Here is a 17,111-nt window from a genome sequence, read left to right as displayed (position 1 = left end):
CTTATCTGTCTCACAGGTGAAAGTAAACAGGATGCAATTTGATTGTGGCAGGGAAAAAACAACTGCTTTAATAAACTCCATCAGGAGCAGGAGTCTGTACCACCAAACACACACAGATCCAGAACCTCCACAACAGCTGCATGGAAAGTGGTATTAGGATCTAAACTCTGCCTTTCCACCCACCACATGCGGGACACTTGTACCATTTAACAGGGTGGATAAGGGCAACTCTTGACCTTCAATGAAAAAATATACACAGTAATTAATTAAAAAAAGAAAAAAAAACAACGGCCATTTTGAGAATTAAAACTTTTATTAGTGTATTCACATATTAGGCAAATGCAACACGCATGAAGCTTATTTCTTAGGTCCACAAGTTCTACCAATACATTAGTCTACTGGTAAAACTAGCACAAACTGGTAACTGCTTTGCCAATTTTTGAAAGGTGTCTGGCCCATTTTCTCAAGGCTTGATTTTTGGTATTGCTTCTATGCCCTAGTCATTATGGCATAAAAATATCCATCACTATCATCAATTCAGTCAAGTGATTAAAAGCTGTAACACTGGCCACATTTTTGTTCTCAAAGCTAAGTTATCACTAGCTGTACTTACAAAGTACAGAACTAGTGTAATTGATGAAACAATGGAAAAAAACAGACAAAGGCAATCCTGCTACTGCCACAATAACAAAAGAATGACAGACAGCTAGATCACAAGATTGTTAGTAAGATGTGTATTTTTCAAGTCAGAATAACCCTTCTATACAGTTTCCCAACCCAGCCCCAACCCAGACTTATTTGTAGAATATATTTCAGAATATTTTTAATATGGTGCAGCTGTAGTGTCCAAGGGTTCACAATAACATGCACTGTCATGAAGAACCTGGAAGTCCTCCTTCGCTGGTCATACCTCAGCAACCACTATCCTAGAGGTTTTGCAGAAGCAACTACTTTTAATAACAAGGCCCATTATGACATAATGAATGCGTATGATCTGGTGTGTAAGTAAACTATAAAAGCGACTCAGATAAGAAATTTAAATTCTGTTACTGAAATATGTTAAGAAGCTGCATCTATTTAAAACCTAAACAAAGAGTCTAGCTTACCCTGGGAAATAATTTTTCAAGGTATATGGCTCCAAAAACTAATCCCCATAAATTTTAGTGACATATGAAAAAATGAAAAAAATACAGATGATAAGGGGTAAGACTTATTCAATGAAAAGAAAAAAAATACAGATGTAAGGGGTAAGCCAATAACCTTGTGCACTTAATCCAAGATCCAAAGCCATGGCAAATTCTCAGTCCATGAGAAAAAAATCACTCATTTCAATGATCCAAGGTATAAAAAGTCCCAAATTACACCACTGCCAGCAATACTGCTGGCAACAGATGCATCAACTCAAATGGGTATCAAAAAGTAGACTGCTAGTGTGATGGACACTCAGAATTTATAATATGAATTCATTTTAGGCCCCATTAAGTATATAAAGTGTCTTAAGACTTCACAGATGAAACTCAAGACATTTCTTTCCCTTCCAATGGAGGGACTTTTCTTTAAGAATACAGCAAAAAAAAAAAAATCAGCTTTTCTATAAGGAAAGTCTTTTTATGTTTAGGACAACTTGAAAACCTGCTTATATTAAAAAAAATATAAAAGAATAAGGGAGCAAAGTCTTGGAATTTCATGAGATACTTGCCCCAATCAAAAAACCAAAATTACTATTTATGGGAACTAAAATGTAGAACAGCACAATACTGTGATATTTGAGATCATGATACATTATCTGTATATATACTTAGCTATTCATGTTATTGATAACCATTAGGACACTCAATTATATACCCAATAAAAAACACCATTAAAGAGTCTTTAGAACTGTCCCTTCTTTCTGAAGAAGGCTTTTCTATACACTAAATTTTCATCTAGTATCAGAGTATAGGAAACAGAATCCACAAGGTGCTTTAACTGATGAGACCTCAAGTGCTGTTTTTTCTTTTTTCTTTTCTTTTTTTTTTTTCTTTTTCTTTTTTTTTTTTTTCCTTTTTAAAAAACCTTTTTAGATAGTAAACAGTTCATGGGGACCACACACAAATACTACGACAGACGAGCTGTTATATTAAGTCTGTTGACTGGACTTGGTTTTTAGCCCACAGGTGACAGAGGAGAGTTTTAGGACATGCTGGAGCAGCGAACTGAAGGGGAGCCCATCTGAGTCAATACTTTGTCCAGCCACTGTAGAGGCCCGTTCAGGTGAAGCTCAATCCAGCAAGGAGTGCTTGTTACCGTCTGCCGCCTAGAAAACAAAGAATAGGGAAAAGTCACTCTATGGGGTTGGTGTCACCAGATTTTGGGGAGGTTTCTGCCAGAAGCTGCCACAAGCTTCCCTCCTGTCTGGCAGAGATACCCGGTGGCAGCTCTGAAGATGGACATGCTGCTGGACAAGGCTGGGCCAGCTAGGAATGGTGATGCCTCTGGGATAACAGATTTAAGAAAAAAAATGAGGTTGTTACCCAGTTTTAATTGCCACAGAAGAACACGGTGAGAACAAGTAAGAGGAACGACTCTGCAGACACAAAGGGCAGTGGAGAAGGGGCAGGAGCTGCTCCAGGTGCCAGAGCTGAGATTCCCCTGCAGCCCATGGAGGGCACCAGGGATGCAGAGATGCACCTGCAGCCCCTGGAGGAGCCCACGCCAGAGCAGGGGGTGCCTGAGAGAGGCTGTGAGCCTGGGGGAGGCCTGTGGAGAGGGAAGCCCATGCTGGAGCAGCCTGCCCCTGAAGGACCACATCCCATGGAAGTGTGATCCACATTGCAGCAGTTCATGGAGAATTGTTGCCCATGGGATGGACTCACACTGGAGAAGTTCATGTAGAACTGTCTCCTTGGGAGGGATCTCACACTGGAGCAGGGGAAGGATTCCAACTCCTCTTCCTTAGTAGTGGCAGGAACAACACCTAAAGAACTGACAATGACACGCACTCCTACCTCCCTTTGCAGCTGGGGGAGAAGGTAGAGCTGGCAAGGGGTGAAGGTGCTTTAGGTGTTATTTTACTTCTCATTATCTTGCTCTGGTTGTGTTAGCAATAATTCATTCAATAATTCTGACTCAAGCCCGTTTACCCAAATGGTATTTGGGGAGGGTCTCCCCTGGTCCTTATTACTATTTTGCTCTATTTTCTCTCCCCAGTCCAGCTGTGGACAGGAGTGAGAGAGCTACTTTGGTGGCTGCCTGGAATCCAGTCAGAGTCAACCCACTAGAGCCAGAGAGCAGGTTCAGCTGCCACAAAATTCTGCATCATATGATTAGATATGTTTCCATCCATACCTAGTACACCTAGAGATAAAAATCCGTAACCATTACCATAACTGTTACTAAACCTCTTCCAGAAAAAAAGGTCCCAGAACTCCAGAGCATTTCACACATGTAAGACAAATCAATAATTACCTGCTTGTTCATAATAAATGAAGAATATTTCACCCTGAAGAATAACATCACAAGTATTTTCTTCAAGTGCCACACCAAAAGCCTTACTTCTAAAAAGAAATTCAGAAGTGAAGGTTGTCCAGCTGATGCAGTGTTCACACCACAAACAACTGTGTGCAGTTGTATCTCAACTTTTCAAGGGTCTGTGTGCGTTCCAGGATTTGAATTTTGTAGACAACTACTGAGAAATATGGAATAGAAACCCTTGGCTCTGCACTGCCAGCGTGGCCAACAGCACAATGCTATGGTGATCATAAGCTCTGGCTTTTTGAGGTAAACTGCATGATAAATGTACCAAGGAAATTGGTAGATGTTGTCAGAAACACCGTATCAAAACACTGTGTGGTTGCACTGCGCTAACTGATGGTATCTCAAAGGAACACCAAACTTTATCTCTGATTTCCCGTAATCTTACACTTCTACATGTGTTTTGTACTATAACATCCTCACAGAAACAACTGAAGTAGAAATTGGGTTTCCCTTGTCTTTTATACTAACTTGCCTATAATTTTCCACAATAGTAGACCTTAATTTAAACACCATATAGCAAATTTCAGTAAAGCTGAAGGGCTGACAACCATAAAAGCTTCATTCTCTCTCCCATATATCTTTGTTTTAGAGATCTGCTATTCAAACATCTTCCTTCTCATCTCCAAAGTAAAGAAATCAGTATTGGACAAAACAAACTCTGCCTGAGAAATACTATTTCACTGTACCCACTCAAGGCATGGGAGTTTTCCCTAACCAGACTGGCAAGACAATGGTTGCTAAGCCAGTTTTTTGTAGTAACTCCAGCTATCCCAAGATTCAAAGGCAGCAGATTAGTCAGACACAAACGGAGCTCCTTCATTTTTACGGTCGGCATGCAGCCCTTTGCTTTAAGGAAATCTGTTTATATAAACAGAGGAACTGAAAAGGCAGAAAGATTGAGACAGTGAAGATTGATTTCAAAAGTTTCACATTTTCTAGGAGAAGACAGCAGCTGGGGTCTGTGCTCTTTCAGCACTCTACAAAACAGTTATCTTAGCTCCAAATGCCTATGTCAGAACAAAGTGATACAACAGAAAAACAAATCTAAACCACAGGAAATATAGATTGCATTTACTCTTGAATCCTCTCCCAAAGAGGGAAGTTCATTATTCCACCACTGTCAACTCTCCTACAATGTGTTTCACAACACAATTCCTCAAAATTTTACAACTGGTTCAGTTCAACAATCCTCCCTTTGCACCACGCTGGTAAAAACTGGTAAAATAGTGACAGTCACTGAGCAACCATCTTAAAGCTAAAAACTCAACCTCTTCAACCCAAAGATTTCCAGTTCAAAGATCACTAATTACCTCTGCTGAACTTTGTTCAGAAGATGATCCTGGACCTGGATTGTTCCTGCGCTAACATGAACATTTGACTGGTGATCTGAACTTCTACCCTCCCCAATTTGGGCCAACATGTAACAAAGCAAAAAGCTTTGTTAAGTATTGTGTCTACCAAGCCTATAAAACATATCCCCTTGCTGTACCTGCACATTTATGCACATATGCTCAAAATGCAAGTAATGCTTTGCCTTTGCCTAAGCTTGTTCTATGAGAAATGTTTTTTTTCACATAATAATGAAGCACAGATGTTTTAACAAGAGTGATGGGGTTTACAGTGTTTCCTGATCCATTTCAACAAGTCAAGCTACATTAATTTAAATTCAAGGTTATGTCATTGGAGCCACCTCTTCTTGCTCTAATCCCAGCTAGAGCATATTTACAAGCTTTGTGTATCAGTAATTTATTAGCATCATCTTAAAGATGATGTGCAAAGAAATTAGTTCATCATGAGTCAGTAACCAGTTTTTGTTCCGTTTTGGCAGTGCTACCACTGCAGCTTTTTCAATCCTATGGTCTACATACAGTTTATAGACCAACCACCAACATTCTCCCCACTCAGAATCAACTTTTTTAACAAAAGCCTCCCCACAGTTTTAAACCAGCACTTACACTCATTTCAAGATGCCTCTATATAATCTGACTGATTAAGCCTTTCTTCTGCTCAGATTTGAATGTTGTATTTAATTATGCCTAAGTGTATACATACTCCTTCAGGGCCAAATCCAATAGCTCTTTAAACCTGAGCCAGATTTTTTTCTTACTTCTTCCTAACAAAGAGGTACCAATTTATTCCATTACTCAAATTTCTCATTTCATCTCATTAGACTACTACAAAATTGGCTTCATTTAGCTGAGAAACCTCCCCCACATACTGACACTGCTATTTACATGTATGTATTTCAAGAGCAGATAAAGGAATCAACCCAAGTGGAGCCTACACACCATTATTCAACTTCAGAAATTATATGGCTTTTAAAAAAATCGTTATGCATTGCATTAGGGTATTGACTTGTCAAACTTCATTCTTTCAGTGGACATTTTCTAGAGAGGTTTAAGAGATTTGTTTAAAACCACAGGTCTAGCTCTCCAAAATAATGAAATCTTTAGAACTGCTCAGTTAGAAGTCAATTCCTTTTCTTCTTGAATTTCCATACTGCATTAAAAACAGGCATTGTCCTCAACTACCACTTTTCATTTGTGCTAACAGAGAACACAATTGGAATCTATTCCAAAGCAGATAGAATGCTATTTCTTTCCACTCAAAGAACTGTTTTTAGAAGTTTTACTAAATAAACACAATCATCTTACTCCTGCAAAGCTTTTTCCACTCAAAGTTCCAAAATACTTGCCATCCCTTAGATGCATGCTCTCCAGCTATTCCACTCTGCAAGAGGCATTGCCCATCTCTCCGTTGGGTACCACCAACCCCATCCTGCACCACAGCCTAAGGAACTCATGCTACATGCAGAGCAGGACAGAGACCAGAATGACTGCAAGTTTAACACACAGCAAACAATCTCACAGCACAAACTGTGGAACTTTAAGATGATGGCGTGGATTTCACCACAACATGCAAGCCAGCAGGGCTGAGCAAGAGAACGGAACTTTGACGACATTCCTTGCTCAACAGTTGGCTTCAATGCAACACCAAAAGTTTATGGACTTTGTAACTTAGCAGTTCCGTAGCTGAGGGGGGGAGAAAAGGAAAATATGGGTTCAATTTGCAGAGAGCATATCCACAATAGCAGCAAGAAGTGTGTATGTATGGCTTACATACACACAAGCCAGACAGAAATGGTATACTAGTGAAAGAACAAAAACTATTAAGTCAAAATTTAAGAACAAAGGAGGTTATTTTCTTACCTGTATTCAGCCCCCCATCCTTTAACAAAGCTCATTCTTATGGTACACATTCTAGTCAGCTGATAAACTGCTTCAAAGCCCTGATTCACAGATTGAGCCAGAAGAGCAGCAAATTCTTGGTTATTAAAGATTTTTAGATTGCATCCTATAAAGAGTCAAAAAGGTACAGTCAGTGAATACACTCGCATTTGCTACACAGAAGCCTGAATCTATGAAGAAATTACAAAAAAGGAAAGCAAACATCATACGGTGACCACTTCCACTGGGTGCTTTCACACAAGACCTTTGGCAGGCCACTAACCTGGAGGAATCTTGCACACAGTTGCAGGATGCCAGCCGTATCTTTGATTGCAGTTGGGGCTCTGAACGAAGATCGCGCTATCACTCAGGCACTCGGCAAAAACCTCTCCGCCAATGTAGTACAGACGCACTCCCCTGCCTGTAGCAAAATTCAAAGGAACTCTAGTTATGGAATGACTAGACTGGGGAACAAGGAAGATTATTTTTCAGAGAAAGCAAGGTTTTTCTTTACAACACAAACAGAAATCAATTATCTACACAACCTCACTGCTGTGCTGACAGCTGTAGCAGGAGCAGAACACAATTAAATTGGATTTTTCTCCCATGAATGCAAAATATATGAAGGAAAAGCAGAATAATTTTTGGTCAAAAGTGAAAGAGCCTTTTTTAGCCGTATAATAGCTTGTAACCAAATCCAAGCTCAGAAGCAGTGTTCATAAAACAGAATTAAAACTTGTGCTAATATTAAGGCATTGTATGTGAAGTAGCACAGGCCACTATGGTCAAAGGAGAAAACATAAGATCACCACTGCAACACTCTCTGCTTAATACACCCACACTATTTCACAACCTACTGCATACCCCTGTGCTGCTTTAACAAAAACAGTATGATTTCATTTAGCCCTATTACAAACAAAAAAAACTGTGAAAAAAAATCTCAATTTTCCACCTTTAAATTGTTACTTTGTTCTGTCTCTGAGTGGAAAACAAATCTGCATGGTTTATTTCTAGCAGAAAGTAAATAATGTGCAAATGATCTCCCAGAGAGAACTATTTATAATTAACAGATACTTAGAGACCATAGTTTCCATTCGCCCTTTTTGTTAAAAGAATTTTTCAAACAAAATGCGAGCTCCCTCTATTAAAGAGTAAGGGCTCATGAGATTTTTGCTCTTCCTCATCATTGATCTTTTGACCAGTCAGCACAAGTACAGCCTGGGTTTCTGCACATCTAAAATTTTATTAGACAAGCATCTGGATTTGGCATTTGGACTTGGCATAAAAGGAGTCAGTTCTACTGAAGAAGTTGAAATTTTACTGCAAGTAAAAATAACAACAACAACAAAAATCTCATAAATGTTGCTAATGAAAGTATCCAGAAAAAAAAAGAATGAATGTAGTTTACTGAAGAACCTGAAGTCAAGACACTGCATTGTGGAAAACAACATTCTTGACTAACCATTACAAAGAAAACCTTAATCATGTCAGAACAATGGGTTCTCAATAGCAGCTTTTCCCATTCCAGAAAAGAATCCAGAATTTCATTCTATCAGTCTCCATTCTGCATTTTATAAACTACAGTAAACTAAGCAACATAGGAATATGTTGTAATTAAAGCTTAAATTTCAATTACAAGCAAATCTGAATATAAATGCTGCCCAGGGCAGAGTGGTCCATTGAGGATGCTGGAAGTCACAAATCTGCCCCCTGGGATGCTTTGGTGCACCATCATTTTCCAGAAGGCAAGAACAGCAATGTGAGCTACTGGAGTGCCACACAGTAGAGTGGCTCGCTCCTGTGCTGCCCTGAGCGTGACAGCTGTGTGACTGCAGCTGCCACCAGCTATGGAGCTACCAAGTGAGGAAAGGCAGCTCCTTTCAGCTCCAGCCATCACTACATCTCTTCCCAGTTCAAACTGGCTTCAGCAGCAGAAGCTGCCATGTTTCTCCCTAATTTCAGAAGCAGTGACTCTGTGTCTTTCCACTTCTGTTCTCAGCCAGTGAAACCAAACTATCCTTGACAAGCCCTGAGAGATACAGCTGATGGCTGGCCGCACAAGGGTGAAAGGAACCCAACACACATCCTACCTGGGTCATTCCAGATAATTTAAGCAACAAAATGAAATTAAATAGTTAAAAGATCAGAGATCTTTACCTATATGTCGCCTTGTCATTTCCACTGTAGCATTTCTGTTTACATTGGAAAGCAGACCTAGACAAAATCGCTCTGAATTTGATGGATCTGTAAAGCCATCTACAGTCAGGGAAGGCTGAGACGCATGGAAGGTTTCTCCCACTCTTTGATTCAACTCATAATATGCTATTGAACACCAAAACGCAGGCTCCGAGTAAGTAACTGGTTGCAAGTCTAAAAAAAAATTTTAAAAACCAAACTTAACACAGATTTTGAGGCTGAAAGTAGATCGATCTACCCTGCTATTTGTCTCTCCCAGAAATGACAGCAGTAGTCTCCTCAAACTACTCAAACTATATTTTGCTTGCTGTCCTTTTTACCTACTTCAGTAAACAGAATGGAATTCAATCTTCCACACAAGGGAAGGAGGAGGGGAAGAAGGGATGATCTAATCTGACCACAGCTCATTTAGTTCAGTACTTGCATTTTGCTCGGCAAAATGATTAAGCTAATGGTGCTCTGAGCGCCAGACGTTGAGACATTCCTGTTGCCTTTTCTGTAGCTTGCAAACATTTTGGCAGCATTAAAGAAAAGATTAAACTATCAAACACGGAACAACAAAAGGAAAAAAAATATAATCATGTTCTTTTGTATTACGCTCTCTCTTTAGATAAAGGTAGTTCCAAGCTACTTTATTGTCCCCTACTAGAGACTCTTCCCTGTGTATCTTCAGGCTTTTTTCTTCACTGCTTCCCCTTTTTACCTACCCTAATTACTTACTCAGCATTCTGCATTTTCCTGTCACATCCTGTCACCATTCCTTAAACAAACCCATGGCAATCTGATCTTCCTGCGGCACTTACAGACACACAGCAATAGCACTGGATCAAAGCAGGTGGGCTGCTAATGTGGGAGCAACTACTGTGCTGTGGTTACAGGTGAAACAGTACATGAGAAGAGCAGCAGAACACACACACAAGGGAGACAGCAAGTCTGGGCAGCATCACAGAGAGGCAAACATCCTTTTAAACTATTAATTTTATAAATGCTATTCCTGCACACACAAAGATACCACTTCTTCTCTTTGCTACGAGCTCAACAGGTACAGAAATAGAGTAATTGTTAACAAGTGATTAACCCAGCCCCATTATGCTTAACACCAGGAAGCCAACACAAGAGTGACCTCTTAATATAGCTCTTAATTTGTTACAGCACATTTTCACTTTTCAAGTAATTACATATATAATGAAGAATCACTAAACATGGAGAAATAATTGTAAGTATTTCCAGCTTACCCAGGCTATGATTAACTGGAGAGAGAGTACTAGGAGACAGCTCTGCTGGAGATCCTGTTGAAGCAAGACAGACAGGTTTCAGAGCAAATGTTTTTTATTTTTTCAGATCAGTAGGCATAACCATTATCTACATCAGGTTTTCATTGAAGTTTTTCAGAGTAAGAAACATCAGTTTTCTGGAATATCACACACTTACTCTGAATTAGGATTTCATTCAATCTTCCAGACTTCTGTGTATACCCTCCCTCCTTGTAAAGACTCAATTAACTTAGCACAGTATTTTGGCAGAACTGCCACTTTGCACACACTCCCAACATTATTTATGCACTTCTCCAGTGAGAAGGTAGTGATTTCCCAAATTCAGTAAAAAAACAGGTAAGAAAGAGTCGATGAGACAAGCAAGACATTGCCTCTCTGTTCTCAAAGGAAAAGAGTTATCTTGGAAAAGACCTTCCAGTATCTGAAGAGAGCCTTCAAGAAAGTTGGAAAAGGACTGTTTACAAGAGCAGGTAGTGACAGGAGAAGAGGGAAAGTCTTCAAACTGAAAGAGGAGAGATTTAGATTAGATATTGGGAAAAAAAATCTTTATGCTGAGGATGGTGAGTCCCTGGCACAGGTTTCCCAGAGAAGCTGTGACTGCCCCATACCTGGAAGTGTCCAAGGCCAGGCTGGACAGGGCTGGGAGCAACCTGGGGTAGTGGAAGGTGTCCCTGGTGGAAAGAGACGGTCTCTAAGGTCCCTTTTATCCCAAACCATTCTATAATTTATGATTCTATGATCGCCAGAAAAGAGCAAGCTAGATTTCCTCATTTGAGGAAATAATTCTTTCCCAGAAGGAGGAATATAAACACTCATAAAAAAATGAACTCTCCAACACAATTTGCACACAAGGTGGCAAAATACAGAAAAGCTTTCACAGAAACATTCCTACAGTGACCACTGTAGGTCAGGCTGTTTTAATTCAGGTATTTATTGTCACATAGTGGGAAAATATTGCAGTTCTTACAGAAACTGGTGCAGCAGATTCCAACTTACTGAAAATGGCTGCTAACATTAGCTAACCAAGCACACTCAAGTCTGCCAACACACAGCAGGAGGCTCTTACCCAGCACATTAACTGTGCTTTGTCCAAGTCTAAGGTCAACCACATTATCTAGAAACCCTTAAATACAAAGGCACAAATGCCGTTACTTTTGCCACAGAACCTTCCACACAAGAACTAATTTTAAACATGGCAGAAGTGTTAAGTTTGTCAGAGTTAGAGACGGTTCTCAGAACACAGACTGTCTATAGCTTGTTTAGGCCAACAGACATTGTGCTTCAATGAACCTGTTTGCTGGGGAATGGCTGAAACCAATTAGCTATTAAAATCTGTTTTAAGGGTTTCTGGTCAAGTCTTAATTAGACTTGTATGCTTCTGTTACAGAACAAATGTAATATACTTAATAAGTCACAGAATGTTTTAGAAGCATTTCCCTGGCAAAATCTGCTTTGTTCATTAAAGACTGAAAGTGGTATTTTAAGCATAAAACACCAGGTTTTACAGAGGAAAACTGCAATCATCTTTTGGGCTGAATTCATGCTCCTATGCAGAGGGATCACAGCTACTAATACAAAGCCTTGAAAGTGATGAAAAATAAATGTTACCTGTATCCATGCTTTGGTTCAGCTGCTGGTCACTTGTTTCTCCATCTTCACTGATATATCCTGGAGGAGGTGTTTCTTATAAAAAAAAGAAAAATTCACCAATTTGTAAAATGACTAGGCAAACTATTGTAAGATCCAAGTCTTGTGGATTCTGTCATGACATCTTCATGAGCTCTGTTACACCTACCTGAACACTGAATCTGAATGTCATTTTGCTGTCCCTTTTTCCTTACAGTAGGACTTCAAACAGGTTACCTGCCTTATTGGTGTGTAAAATGTATCTTCTTTTGTATGTCAATCAGTTGCTGAAATTTGTTATATAAATATCAGAATCCTTGTTTGTTCCATTTAAGAAGTTGCTGTCACTACAATGAGTAACAATTTTGTAATTGTGATCAACAGCTTTCATATTTAGTAGAATCACAAATGAAAAAAACCATCTGGTGATTTCCACAAAAAATAATGTGAGCTGTCTTCATGTAGGATAACCATCAGATCAGATACCCTCCCACACCTTACTGAAGTTGTTAGATTTAAAGGTTGTTTTTCAGTTCAGCTCCCAAATACATATTTCTTCCATACACAACAGCTGATTTGACTCATTTATAACTCTATTGACTTAAAACACTGCAAAAGTTCTGTTATTGTAACCACTGATACTTCTGAGCTCTATTAAAACTATCATCTACTCTTTTAACTAGCTTTCTTTAAAGACAGAATTTCACAGACCAAAGTAAATGCAGTACCAACTTTGAAGCGTTCTGATACCAGAAACTGTGTCTAATTCCTCTGAAATATCTTCAAAACCCAGGAGAGTATGCATGTTCCTTTTTTCCACTCAAGATGTTTTTTGTAATCCAGATAACAAGTTAACCAACTGCCTTTCAGGAAATAAATTTCTTTGAACTGGGCAAATGTCTTTTCCTACATATTATAGGCAAAACCTGTGTTTCTTTAGTGAAAGTGTTTGAAGCTAACTATCTCTACAATCACCTTAGAATTGTCTCTGAAACTTCCAGGGGTTAAACACCTTTAATTGCACTATTACCAAACAGCAGAAACTTAAAGACTTTTTGCTTAAGAAATAAAATAAAGTTATAACAAGCATCATGTCTGAGATGTACTGCAATATTATGAGATCAGAAGGAAACCAGTGAGAGGAAACTAGATTAAGTCAGTTGATTAAATTAAAACTGAGAGAATTTTATCTTTGATTCATTCTGTGTGCTAAGTATAGACTTGACAGAATTCAATTTAAAAGGACAATTAAAGGAAATCATCACTAGTAAGAAATACGATAACAAAAACCATATCCATTTTGACGATTTTTACAGCATTCATTGTGATAAAGGGGACTCCACCCTTCTCCAAATCATTAGCGACAGTTAAACCCACAGCTGTGGCAAAAGGTCAATACACATTTCTAATCCAACCCATGACTCCTTTCCAGTTGCTAATCTAGGCTCTTTGGCACAGATTACTTTCCATGTCTAGTCTCTGCCCAAACACAGAAGATTTATTCTACCTAGTACTATTAGCAGTTTAGGGTCAGAGGATGAGCACCACACAGCTGGAAATGAGCATTCAGGTGGGACACCAAAAATTTAGAGCTTGAGTGCTGCCAGAAGTGTGGGTGATGCAGCTCAGCTAATCCAGAACCTCAACTGGAACATGCAGCTCTCAAAGGCCACCCTGCACCCCTGCACCTTCTCTCTTGTAGACCAAGTACTGAGACAGGTCTGGGGTACAAAGCTACCAGATGTGAGCCTACCCTACCACTGAAAAAAATGGTTCTCTGAAGAAGGCTATCAAGGCACACAAGGCTTATCAGAACCCAGCCAAGCCTTCCAGATTAAGTCAGCAAGGTCAAATAAAGTAAGATACCATGATATGAGCACAGGAGGAGGGTGTTAGTGACAAAGAGAAGGAGGTGTCGTTACCTGCATAAACATTTGAAGATCATGTGAATGCCTACAATTATCTTGAGCAAACTTCCTGCAAATAACTACTTTAGCTTGTCTGATCCTGGCTGTTTGGATAGCCTGGAAAGGCCCGGGGTGGCCTTGGGGCAGCCCACGCTTCAAGGACGAGAAGAGGCTTCAAATCTTTTCTCGGTCTTGGTGTTTATTAATTGTTTATCTAAAAGATTTTCTCTCGGCCTGACAGAGCTCTGCTCAGCAGTCAGCCATGAGCACACTCCCTGCCCTCCGGGCGGTCACCTATCTTTATACCCAAAGTTACGTATACAATATTTATCATTTTTCCCCAATACCTTTTGCCCTTATTAACCAGTGCACTTTTAGTAATAACCAATCCTAAAGTGCCACCATCACCACAGAAGATGGAGGAGAAGAAGAAGAAGAAGAAGGAGAGGACACGCCCCAATTCCTCCATCTTACTTCTCTAAACCCCCCTGTACAGAAATCCTAAACCCTGTGTCTCACCCTCTAATTAACCAATCCCTTCACCATTCACCCCGGTGAAACCCTCCTATCCTCATACAGGTGTCGTCTCCTGTGTAGGATCAAAGTGCAGCCACCAGACACTTCTGGCAACATTCCAGGACTCCCGAGCCCCCCAAGGGTGGTCTCAGTGACTCGGCACCTCAGTCCTGAGATCCCACATTAGCTCATTTCCATAGCACTGTGTTTGCAGAAAGTGGCTTTCCAGTAAGCTGTTTGCAAACCTTACCAAAAGCCCTCAGTTTGAGTTAAAGTATAAGCAAGTTAAGAAAGCAACACCAACTCCTAGCGCCTTCAATTGCTCTATAAAGGTGGAAACAGATGTGGCCAAAATTAAACAGAAAGGTCAAATTAATTGATTGTTTAATGCCATTTCAATTCTTGGATATATTTAAAGAAAACACAAGCATCATTCTGTTCAAGACCTATAAGTACAACTTGTACATTGCACATATTTGAGTTTTGGGGCAGTCATCTCATTCTTTCAGAGACTCCAAATGTGAATTTTCAGCTTATTCATAATACGAATGCATTAAACATTTATGAGCAAACTTCAGCTTTGCTTGGTTTTACACTCCATGCGACTTCCTGAAGAGACAGGAAACAGGAAGTTGGGGCAGGAAAAAAAGGTCACCAATTTTGTTTCGATGAGGGTAACAGGGTTTCAGGTGCAGCACTTCAGCACTGTTTGTTTTGGGGTGGAAAAGGGGGGAAAGAGAGGGAGGAGAGACTCTTTAACAGTTCAGTATTGTTAGGTTGCTCTTTCATACAGAAAGATAAAACAATATGCACACAATAGTAACAAAAAGCTAAAGCAGACCACTACTGATGTGAACTACAGATCAAAACACTTAAGTCACTGCACTGCAACTTAAAAGTCTTCTCCACATATTACACAGAACGGGATTGAGCATCAGTTTATTACTCAATCTCAAATGCACAGCATTTGGCAACCCCTTGCATGTTTATGAAAGAGGCTTAAAGCAGAAGGTGAAGATCTACTGTGGACTTATTAGCATTCTGAATCTCAAGCTACTGAAACCAAGTCAGCTATTGTGAAATGACAGCAATATAGTTTCATGCAGGATCACGTTCTGCAAACAACATTGTTTAGGTATTTCCACTGGAATTAGTACATGAGATCAACTAAATCTGATTTAGTGGCGCATATTTCAATTAATTTGATCATTTAAAAGGATGAAATGACCATCTTTGTTCCAGTGGCACAATGTCAGAACACGCTGTCTAGAGTGGGAGTTAAGAAAATACCTGGTATGTAATTGCTCTGTGGCTCAATCCCAGCTGGAAAGTTAGTGTTCTCAGGAATGGAATGGGTATAGTCATCCAGAGGTGGCAGCTCCGTTAGGATCTCAGTGTGCCGTGGCACGAGCACAGGAGGCAAGACTGGAAAGGCAAAATTCAAAAATCACTGGTAATCAAAATACACAATTTTGTAAGCTAAAATGAAAAAAAATAAAACTTTTAAGAGTTTCTTCAGATGTTTTGAAATCTTCTGAAACTCAGCACTGCTAATTCTACATTTTCACAGCTAGTTACTGGAAGAGATGTGATTCCTGAGGTGCCTTAAATAAGACCACTCCACATTAACAAAGATAAATCAACGTTTTTGTCCTATCTAGCCTGAATTGCCCCTGGCCAGGTGGAAACTGCTAGCAGTCCTGGAAGTATTTATAAACACATTTGTAAAGATTTTTCAGTAACTTTACTATTAAGAACTTTCAGGGATATGATCTCAAAAAGAATCTTTTGAAGTATTGAGAGAGGACATCACCTTTCTCTCATTTTTCATTTAAAACATTATACTGAATAAACACAAACAGATGCTGACACGGAAAGTCAGAAGCAGTCCTCCTACCTGGTGTCTCCACTCTCTGGTAGTGGTAAGGGTTTACACATACTTCATCCTTTTTAAGATTAAAAGCATATTCACAGTTTTCAATTGCCTTAAGTTCATGGTGGCTGTGCAGGTCTGGCCAGCGCCAGAGGCGGCAGTAAATGACATGAGGCAGTCCCTTGCGGTGAGACACCTGCAGACGGCCATCGAGGGATCTGCAGGGGAGAGACGTGGAGAAGCGTTTACACACTGCGTGCTGCCTCGGCCCCTCCAGCAACAGAGCACACACATGGGGAGCTCACTCTCAGAACTCAGTGCGCTGACTCTGCTAGTGACATCTGTACTCTAACTGAAAGGCTTCAAATGCAATGACAATGATCGTATCAAGCAATGTCGACTCATGTTTGAGCTGCTCAAATTATTGCCAGTGAATTTAGACTTCATTAAAAGCCACTTACATACAACCAAGTATTTAGAATGATTGCTTCATATACTTTCTTTTTTTTTAAATGTAGAACACAGTTGTTAAAAATAAAATCACACACTTAATGGTCCCTTCCACTGCTAAAGGCACCTCAAGGCTTTGCTGTGGCATGGATGCTTTATGGTTTTAAGCATAAGAACTCCCACAGGACTGCAAATAAGCCTATAAGCAGTCAGCTGCCCAAGTGATCCACATGGCAGTATAACTGCAATGCACAACACATGAATGCACATCTTGTAAGGGCTGTACAGTTTATCTTCTTCACTTCATCTGCCTTGCTACCAGCTGAAAATGTTTTGCTAGTTTTAAGACAGACTGCATATGCTTACACAAATGCAGATGTTTATGATTGTTATGGGATGGGAGACAAACCTCAATACACAAATCAAGTAATGTGACATGAAAAAATAAAGACCCTGTTTAGAATTTGCCCACCATTAAGTACTGAAGAATTTACAAACAATTCTTTAGTAGCTCGTATCTGAGCCA

At 39.7% G+C, this 17,111-nt stretch overlaps 1 protein-coding gene across 3 annotated transcripts in view; it reads right to left on the bottom strand.

Moving 5' to 3' along the window:
- Window positions 1-294: 294 nt before the first annotated feature.
- The window catches only part of SMAD2 (SMAD family member 2), a 50,647-nt gene continuing 33,830 nt past the window's right edge, over window positions 295-17,111 (bottom strand). For 2 of the 3 annotated variants that reach the window (XM_005490110.4, XM_005490112.4), the window contains 8 exons: window positions 16,160-16,353; window positions 15,553-15,687; window positions 11,822-11,896; window positions 10,175-10,228; window positions 8,901-9,113; window positions 7,027-7,164; window positions 6,726-6,870; window positions 295-2,296 (listed from right to left, as the gene is read on the bottom strand). In XM_005490110.4, coding sequence (XP_005490167.1) covers window positions 2,173-2,296; window positions 6,726-6,870; window positions 7,027-7,164; window positions 8,901-9,113; window positions 10,175-10,228; window positions 11,822-11,896; window positions 15,553-15,687; window positions 16,160-16,353 — 1,078 coding nt within the window. In that variant the 3' untranslated portion in view covers window positions 295-2,172. Of the gene's footprint in view, window positions 2,297-6,725; window positions 6,871-7,026; window positions 7,165-8,900; window positions 9,114-10,174; window positions 10,229-10,821; window positions 10,885-11,821; window positions 11,897-15,552; window positions 15,688-16,159; window positions 16,354-17,111 lie in introns of all 3 variants that reach the window. The other variant, XM_026795324.2, reaches the window with a different exon arrangement.

Source organism: Zonotrichia albicollis, chromosome Z (assembly GCF_047830755.1).
Source record: "Zonotrichia albicollis isolate bZonAlb1 chromosome Z, bZonAlb1.hap1, whole genome shotgun sequence".
Lineage (NCBI taxonomy): Eukaryota > Metazoa > Chordata > Aves > Passeriformes > Passerellidae > Zonotrichia > Zonotrichia albicollis.
Note: the sequence above shows the minus strand (reverse complement) of the source record. Positions and strands in the feature narration are given on the sequence as shown.